This window comes from Oryctolagus cuniculus, chromosome 1, assembly GCF_964237555.1.
Source record: "Oryctolagus cuniculus chromosome 1, mOryCun1.1, whole genome shotgun sequence".
NCBI classification, from domain to species: domain Eukaryota; kingdom Metazoa; phylum Chordata; class Mammalia; order Lagomorpha; family Leporidae; genus Oryctolagus; species Oryctolagus cuniculus.
Window position 1 is genome coordinate 226566275 of NC_091432.1, and position 9610 is coordinate 226575884.

The following is a 9610-nucleotide window of genomic DNA, read 5'->3' on the forward strand; positions in this document are numbered from 1 at the left end:
GGGGGAGAGGGAGAGAAGGGAGAGGGAGGGGGAGGGGCAGAGGGAGAGGGAGGGGGAGGAGCAGAGGGAGAGGGGGAGAGGCAGAGGCAGAGGGAGAGGGAGATCTTCCATCTTCTGGTTTACTCCCCAGACAGCCACAAAGACCATGGGTGGGCCTGAAGCCAGGAGCTAGGAACTCCATCTGGGTCTTCATGTGGGTGGCAGGGGCCCAAGTACTTGGTTCTGCCATCTCCTCAGGCACATTAGCAGGGAGCTGGATTGGAAGCAGCACAGCCAAGACTTGAGCTGGAACTCCTGACAGTGGCTTGATGTGCAGCACCACAGTTCCATCCCCAGGTCAGATCTGAACTCCCTGGTCTCAGGAGAGGCGCTGCCATTCCTTGCTTGCTTGGGATCCAGGCTGGAGGTTTCCTGAGCTGCAGAGTTTCTTACACAGCCTTTGCAGAGCTTCTTTAACCTCCTGGTTCCTGAGGCTGTAAATGAGCGGGTTTAACATAGGGGTAACCACTGTGTAGAAAATGGCAACCTGGCGATCCTGATGCAAGTCATAGCTAGAGGATGGTCGGAGATACATGCGAATCACAGAGCCATACAGGAGCAGCACAACCAGGATGTGGGAGCTGCAGGTGGAGAGAGATTTGCGCAGGGCAGCAACTGAGCGCATGCGAGCTATGGCAACACCAATGCGGGCGTAGGAACCCAAAATGAAGAAGAAGGGGCTGACCACCACAGCTATACCCTCAGTGAATATCAGCATTTCACTGACCATCGGTCGGGTGCAGGACAGCTGCAGCAGGGGAGTGATGTCGCAAAAGAAATGGGTGACTCGGTTGCCACAGAAGGTTAAGCGGGTGATGAGCATGGTATAAAGGAGGCTGTTGAGGCTGACAACCACCCATGAGGTCAATGTTATACGCAGACACAGGGGGTGGCTGACAATGGCAGAGTATCTTAAAGGGTCACAAATGGCAACATAGCGGTCATATGCCATGGCTGCCAGCAAGTGGCCTTCCATGCTTCCCACAGCCATAAAGAAGAACAACTGGATGATGCAGCAGTTATAGGAGATGGTGCGACTCACAGACAAGGTGTGCACCAGCATCTGAGGAACAGTGATGGTTGTCAGAGATATGTCAATGAAGGAAAGCTGGCCGAGAAGAAAATACATGGGGGTCTGAAGCCTGGGGTCTGAGCAAGCAACAGTCACCAAGAGAGCATTGCCCATAACTGCAACCAGGTACATGGTAAGGACAGTTCCAAAAATAATTGGCTGCATCTCTGGCCGGCTGGACAAGCCCAGTAGGATAAATTCAGTCACTTCCGTCCTGTTCCTAGTGGCCATCCTCCATGTCTGCTTCATCTGGACACAGGGAGGAGCGGAGTTGGAAAAGGAAAGAAGGAAGTCAAGGCGCAGTGAGACCCCAGAGTCTCTGCATCTCAGATGGGCCACCAGGGTGAGCATCCGGTCCTAACTTCAAGAAGAACAAAATATCAAGAGGCTCATTTTGTTCTTTGGCAGGGTTTTCTGGAATGAGAGTAGTGATTAATAGTATCACTGATTTATTCATGATGAATTCTCTTTTAATAATATTTATTTGAAAGAGTGACAGAGAAAAAGAGAGACACACAGAGGGAAACAGATCTTCCATCCACTGGTTCACTCCATAAATGGCTGCTATCCCTGGAACTGAGCCAGGACTCCATCTAGATCTCCCACACGGGAGTCAGGACCCCAAGCACTTGGGCCTTCATCTGCTGCTTTCTCAGGTGCGTTAGTAGGGAGCTGGATCAGAAGCATGACAGCTGGGACTCAGACTGATGCTCTGATTTGGGATGATGGCATCGTTAGCATCAGCTTAACCCACTGTGCCACAACACCAGCCCTATGATTAATATTTAATAAATAATATAATCTGCCAGTGGATGGGATTCTCACATTTTTTCAGTTAACATTTTCCCAACAAGCAGAATATCAGGTGTATCGAAGAGGTAACTTCTGAGGTTTCTGATAGAAATAAAGATACTTTTGGGGCTGACACTGTGGTATAGTAGGCTAAGCCTCCAGCTGTAGTGTTGGAATCCCATATGGGTGCGAGTTCTAGTCCCGGCTGTTCCTCCTCTGATCCAGCTCTCTGCTATGGCCTGGGAAAGCAGTGGAAGATGGCCCAAGTGCTTGGGACCCTGCACCCAAGAGGGAGACCTGGAAGAAGCTCCTGGCTCCTGGCTTCAGATCAGCCCAGCTCTGGCCATTGCAGCCATTTGGGGAATGAACCAGTGAATGAAAGACCTTTCTCTCTGTCTCCCTCTCTAACTCTATCAAATAAATAAATACCTGTCTTTCCCTCTCTAATTCTCTCTCAAATAAATATTTCAAGAAGATACTTTTATGAAATACTATATTTCTATATGAACACGAGGGAAATAATTTTAAAATAGTCGAGTATATGTTTCAGAGAGTATATAATTAAAGAGGGATCCATTACTCTAGGCTTGCCTACCTCCATGTTTAAACTCTATGTCTCTAAATAATATGCTGCTTTCTTATTCATCTATTTTTTATAGATTTAAGATTTTTTTGGCTCTCTATAAAAGATAGTTTTATCTTTATTACATTATTCCCACTCTTCTCTCCTTTCCCCAATTTTTGATTATTATTTTAGTTCTTTGGTGTACTTAGATCTATATTTCTTGTTCCACCAACTTTACACTCAACGTCTCTTCCCCTCCTTACCCTGTACCCTGACCAGACTTCTGAAAGCTGTACCGTCACTTGCATGTGGCCAAGGTTGAAGACACATAAATTCTGGCTTATCACCATGGTTAAGTCTTCCAGGTGAGAATGCAAGTCCGTAGAGAACCTTTGTGTGATTATACCTGAATGAACATTACCTACAGCAGAGCCACATGTGTGCCATGATCATCCAACCGTCCCATGCTCTATTCTACCATATTCTTCAGATTCAAAAAAAATAAGTGTTCTCTTCTAATACTTTATCAACTCTTCCAAATAACACTGCCTTCATAAGCCTTCTAATTTCTTTTATTTTTCTAATATAGAAGTACTATATATGCATGTAGACGTGTATGTTTGCATTTACAATATATATCTACACACATTAATGCATCTGCATACACATTTACCATCTGCACCACTAGGCCTTCTATGGCTTCCGTGACAGGAAGACTCCCAGCCTCCATGGTTCTCAGGCCTTGGTAGTCACATCTTTGTGCAATCTCCTCTTCTGGCATGTTTCTAACCAACAGAATACAGCAAAGCTGACTGGATGCCATAGCCATAATTAAGTTACAGGATCCTGTAACTTCCATCTCACTAGCAGGCTCTCTTCATTGCTTTCTTGGCTGACACGCCTTACAAAGCAAGTTGCCATGGTGTCAAGGTTCACAAAGCAATAAACTTCCTTGATCGTTGTATATATTAGCATTTTTCATGTTTCCCGTACACTTGATTGTGGTTTCCTTGTTTCTTATCATCTAATATTGTTGATGAGAAGCAAGTATGCTGCCAGTCTGATTACTGTTCTTTTTCAAGTATTTTTCTTCCTGGTATTGTTTTTTACACCATGGCAATTTATTAACAAAAAAAAAAAAAACCATAATCAGGGAGTCCTGTTCACAGGCAGCAACCACAGTGACCTCCTTCCTGCAGGTGCTGTTGGAGGGGGTGGGGTGACACCCTCAATTGGCCGATTTTTATACCCACATGGGCAAGGGCTCTGCGAGCTGACTGGGCCCCTGGTCCAGGAGTCTTGGTCCTGTTTCCTGCTGTGGCCTGGAGTTTGATGTGTAGGGAAGTGACTCCCAGCTCCTTGCCCCTCTGGGATGCCCACCCTGGGCAGTCAACGTAGCAGCATAGGGCGAGGATTCATCTCCATCAGCCTTCACAAGTCACTCACAGGTGGTTTCCTTGCCAGAAAGATCAGTGACATGGATTAAGGTGTCACGGAAGGATGCAAAGGCGTGGCAGACACCAAAGACCTTCTCTCCTTCGCCCCGAGGCTCGAGGCTGATGGCCTGCCCTTTCTCCTTTCCCTTCCCTTGCAAGGTGCCATTTCTGCTCATCTCCACCCAACTCTGCTGGAAACACTGTCAATTTTTTTTTGAATCTGTGTTCCTAGCATCCTAAATTTTATAAAGACACTGCTGCATGTAGATTTTTATTTCACTATGGCTGTGATGTGCTAGGAGATCTTTGGAATCTGAAGACACATGCCCTCTTCAGCTCTGAGAAATCTGAGAAATTTTCTTCTGTAGTTTCTTATTTTCTACTTCAATTACCACCTCCCACAATTTTTTTCTAAAATTCTTTTTAACTGAATATTAAACTTCTTCAATTTATTTATCTGTTTTCTATCTCTCTATATTTCTAGTCTATGCTCTGGGATATTAGTAATCTATAGTTGATATTTCTTTGATTCTCAAAAAATTATATATGTAACATCATGAGTTCTTTACTGTTTCATTTACTCTTTTAAAATAATATCCTGTTCGGCAGGTGCCACGGCTCACTAGGCTAATCCTCCGCCTTGTGGCGCCAGCACACCGGGTTCTAGTCCCGGTCAGGGTGCCGGATTCTGTCCCGGTTGCCCCTCTTCCAGGCCAGCTCTCTGCTGTGGCCAGGGAGTGCAGTGGAGGATGGCCCAAGTCCTTGGGCCCTGCACCCCATGGGAGACCAGGATAAGTACCTGGCTCCTGCCATCGGATCAGCGCGGTGCACCGGCTGCAGCGCACTGGCCGCGGCGGCCATTGGAGGGTGAACCAACGGCAAAGGAAGACCTTTCTATCTGTCTCTCTCATTGTCCACTCTGCCTGTCAAAAAAAAAATAATAATATCCTGTTCTTGTTTTAAGAAAGCAGTTCTCTGAGAATACATATTTTATATTATCCCTTGTAATTTAAATGATTGGAATTTCTTTCAGAGTCACTTATTTAGTTTTTAAAATATTGCCTTTTCTCTTTGATATTCCTGGTTTGTCATATCTGGTGCCTTGGGCTTGCTTGTTCTAGGTAGTAAGCATACTTTCTTATGCTGTTGTTTTGTGTATATGAGTCCACACTATTCTCCATCAGGAACAAGGAAGCTAACTATCTGGCCATATGGGGCGCTAACCTTTATGTTACTTGTCCCAAACAAAATTGATGACCTTTCTCTCTGCGCTAATAATCAAGCTGATAGCTTTAATTCTTTCTCTTTCTCCCTTTTTGGGTGTTCTCAGAGTATCTTAGTGCTGCTTTCCTTCCATGTCTTAGGAACGCGTGGTCATGTCACATCTTCAAATGGTTCTCCTTCCTTTCCATGGAGGGGATTTCCCCCCTTATTCCTCTGTTGAGATCTCAGAGACACGGAGGAGCACACTTCTATTCAGTCTGGCTCTGGTTTCTATCACCACTATAGAAATTTAGTCAACAAAAGGGATTAGATAAATCATCCATTAATAAGGGGTATCTCCCCTGAATAGTGTTGAAAATACTAAATTGATTACCTTTTAGACTGCTGGTTAGCAGGTCAGACATCTGCGTTGTCTTTCATCACAAAGACACTCAGTTGATTAGGCTCTAGCACTCTTTTGGACCTGTCACAATTTCCTAAGGCACATCTAATCCCCTTTGTCATACATTTTCAGACCATCTTTAATGAGTGGATCACATCTATAAATATTAAAGCCAACTATTACGTATTGTTTCTCATAACAGCTTCTACAGCTCTAAATAAACCTTACTCTAATACCTTAAATGACAATTACATTGAACCTAACATAACAGGGAAATTACTCCTGTAATTACGTGGCAGGAACATACAAAGTGTCTCAGAGCATCAATGAGTAAGGATGGAATGATAAAGAAATAAAAAGGATAGCATACCAAACTCAGAATTCATAGATGCATGTTATCAAGCGCAATGCCATTTGACCCACCAGCTCCTGCTTGTTATTTTTAGCCCCTGTCTATACCTCTGGGAAACAGTGGCCTTTTTACCTTTTACTTGTTGAACATTTTGGCTAGTGGTGCATTAACCCCATGATTATAAAGCAAATTGAAATTATGTTATTGTAAAAATCAAAGAAAAAAAGGAAGGCAGGAAGGGGTATTGAGGGAGGGAAGGAAGTACGGTTATCAGAACTGTAGCTATGAAATCAGTTTTCTTTATATTAATAAAAATTAAAAAAATAAAAGTCCTCATATTGGAGAAAAAACATGGATATTAACCTGTGGAGGTGAAATAAAACTTTGACTTTTCAGAAAGGCATACTGACTGTATAGATAAAGAACCTTGAAATTATGTACAACTTTTGACTAAGGAATTAATTTGGGGGGAATTTAACTAATAAAATAACTAAGGATAACCATAGATGATTTGTACAGGAATATTCATTAAAGGATAATTCAAAGTAGCATACAACTTAGTTGTACAGTGATGTGAGACAAGGTCAATAAATTTCAGTACACTCACATAACAAATTATTTAGCCATCAGGAATAATGCTTTAGACCACATTTAAAGGTGTGATAAAATTAGTCATAGTATAAACCATACTTGAAAATGTGTAATAAAAAATGTGTAATACACATATGCAGGATGGTCATAGCTTATCAGACATGTATTAAAATGGCCAAAAAATATTAAAAATAATAATTTCTGGATATATAATTTATATAGTTTTAATTTATCCATATTTTGTGACCTACATTTTCTGAAATGAATTATAATTACAGCAATTATAATTTATAGTGAGGTTAAAGATTTAATGTAATAAAAAAGCAGATGAAAGAAAACAGTAAGGATGGCAATGTCCTCATCTACACTCTAAGGGGAAAGGCTAAAGCTAGGCTTTATTTGGGCTAGATACTTTCCATCTTTTCCAGAAGAGAAAGACAAAAATTATATCAAATTCAAAGAATGCATCAATTAGTAAGCCAGTAATCATTGTGGGATCCTAAAATAATAAATCATCTCAAATTAATAATCAAAACTCTGTTCTAAGGATATCTCTCTCAGTCTTTGTTTTTTTTTTTTTTTTTTAAACTCTAAAAATCAGACATGGAGCAGACACTTAAACATGAAGAAAACTTACATTGGCCAGTGTCTGCTCTTTGTCTCTAATTCTTCCTGGATGCTTCCCTGTGTCAGTGGGTATAGTTCGAACTGTAAGCTCTTGTGATACTACTACTCAAGGCAGAACCGCATACAGACGTTGACATGGATGTACAGATGAGGGTAAAAGAGAAAAAGAGATGGGAAGGAATAGAGATGGAGTAAGTCCCTTCCTGGAGGAAGGATGAGAGACAATGACCTCTGAAAAGGAAAATGCAGCATAAACAGGTTAATGATACATTATGAGGATGAGAACATAATAACACAGCGAGTCCATTTTCTTCCAAGCTAAGAAAAGTGGTATCACGAAGCTAATTGTATGCCACAGCGTATCAAGCAATGATAGTGCAAGTGTTGTTCGATTTCCTCAAGGATTAATTTTTGTACTTTCCCTATTTTCCAGTATCTCAACACCACTGTTATCAGAGCCTCAACTCTGGATCTCGTTCAGGCAACTTAGAGGTAGCAAGGACAGGTAGCCAGTGTCGGGGAAAGATGAAGAGAGAAGTTCTTTCAGGAGAGAGATGAAGATATGCACATGGTCAGCACTTGAATACCCCAAAACAATGAACTAAGTTTAAATGTGGAAGAGCAACAACAAAAGGAAGAATTCCTGGAAAGGGGCAGGTAAGTACCTCAGGATTTTCAGGTCCTACCTGCTGCTTCTGGGACGTCTAGGGTCGTGGAGGAGAGAGCTCTAGCGCCAAGCCCAACCCTGCTTACTCTTGACTTTCCTCGTTGATGGGAGTACCAGGGGACATACAGTGGGTCTCTACAGTTTTACTAATATCTGAGGATTAGGAATAAGACCTATTCAATGCCTTCATGATCCAAATTCCCCTTATAGTCTGTTCCCTCTCTTGGGTTAATAAAGCACACAGGTATAAATGAAAAGGTTCTTTTGTCTGGTCTCAGAAGATCTTCCAAACTCTCACATCATACATCAGGTTCTCTCTGCCACGTTTCATACATCTAAGAACCATGAAATGTCTCTCCATATCATCCCTTATTGCATGACTGTATCATCCATCTCAGCATTCATATTTTTGCTCAAAAATCTAGCTTTCCCTATTTACAGTGACAATACCTGCATCCTAGTGCTTCTCTTGACTGAGATACTTGTGCCTTATTCTATTCTTTGGTTTTCTTGGTGCCAACTTCACACTGTTTTCTATCAAATGACTGTAATCCATTATTTTTAATTCCCTTTCCATTTACTGTTAGGGCTGGGTATTGGCTTACTATCACCCATGCTCTGTATCTGCCATCAAATACCCAAGTTAGACCACCTGGGCAGAGCTGTGCTACCTCTTGCTCACATCATCCTAAAATCTAGGATCCCCTTTTTGTCACTTTCCACAAGAGTCTACAGCGCAGTTCATGAAGCAGGCTCACCTACACACACTCACTCTGGGACTCTACTAACCTCAGGAGGCTCCACTGTGCTCAGATGAGGCACTAACTAGAATGTGTTGAGCCCATCCACCTTCCTTTATCAAATGGGATTAATGGAGGAGCCTGCTTATTCTGCTTCTGTGTACCTAGGTATCACAGAAGTAAAACCCCCAAAACTTCTGAAAATAGTATATCCAAGGAAAGTCTTCCCTTAGGGGAACACCACTGTCTTGTCTAATGTTAACATTCAGGCAAGGAGAAACCCCAAAAGGAGAGCAATTCCCATCTCATCACATTAAGAGGCCATCACTGCTAACCTGGTCCCTCTGTAATTACTGTTTTCTATTCATCTGAACTCAGCTAATTGGTGTGCAAGGCATGAGGTTTTGTAAGAAAGTAGTGGGACAACTCTGACCACTGGCATCATGCTTCCATCCTGTTCTCCAAAGATTCTTCTCACTTCCTTCCCATCACCCAAATCTATCTTTTTGCTGGATTAAAGTCTAGCCATTTCACTTATCAGTTTCAGAGCTGTGATCCTCAGAACTGGTTTAAATTAAGTCTTGAGAAATAAAAGAAAAAGCAGGGAGTGGCACATCATCTTGAAAAAAAATCTGAGCTACATACAAAAGCATAAATCTTGTTCTCATTTTTAAATAGCATAATAATGGCACATGGCTTATTCATATAAGTTATACACAATGAAAATAATCACAAATTTGGTACATTACAGTATTCTTCTACCATTCACCTCTATGGAAAAATTCACTAGCTTGAAAACCAAACTACTAGTTGATATATATGATCAAAGTCCAGTGAAACACATAAAGAAATTCTCATCGATATTCTCAAAAAAGCAGTGGTAGTGCTTGTGTTATCTGACTTCCTCAAAGATTCATCTCTATACTTTCCCTATTTTCAAGAGCCACAGTGTGACATTTGTTATATTTATTGAGAAGAATCTATTCAAGTTTCTAAAAACAACTTTATTTGCTTTTCAGGGGAGTGACTGCTTCCAATGGATACAAACTAATGGCACATACAATTCTATTTTTATTTCTCTTTTTTTGGACAGGCAGAGTTAGACAGTGAGAAAGACAGAGAG

General features: G+C 41.8%; 1 protein-coding gene across 1 annotated transcript; it reads right to left on the reverse strand.

Annotated features, from left to right (window-relative positions):
- Positions 1 to 358: 358 nt before the first annotated feature.
- On the reverse strand, positions 359 to 1669 carry LOC100345118 (olfactory receptor 1f45-like). The gene has a single exon (XM_051827375.2). It carries the CDS (start codon positions 1460 to 1462, stop codon positions 359 to 361), a length of 1104 nt encoding a protein of 367 aa, XP_051683335.1. The 5' UTR covers positions 1463 to 1669.
- Positions 1670 to 9610: the final 7941 nt, after the last annotated feature.

What these genes read in the sequence shown, in the direction of transcription:
- LOC100345118 (XM_051827375.2), bottom strand. Translation starts at nt 1,462, where the DNA reads ATGCTCACCCTGGTGGCCCATCTGAGATGCAGAGACTCTGGGGTCTCA.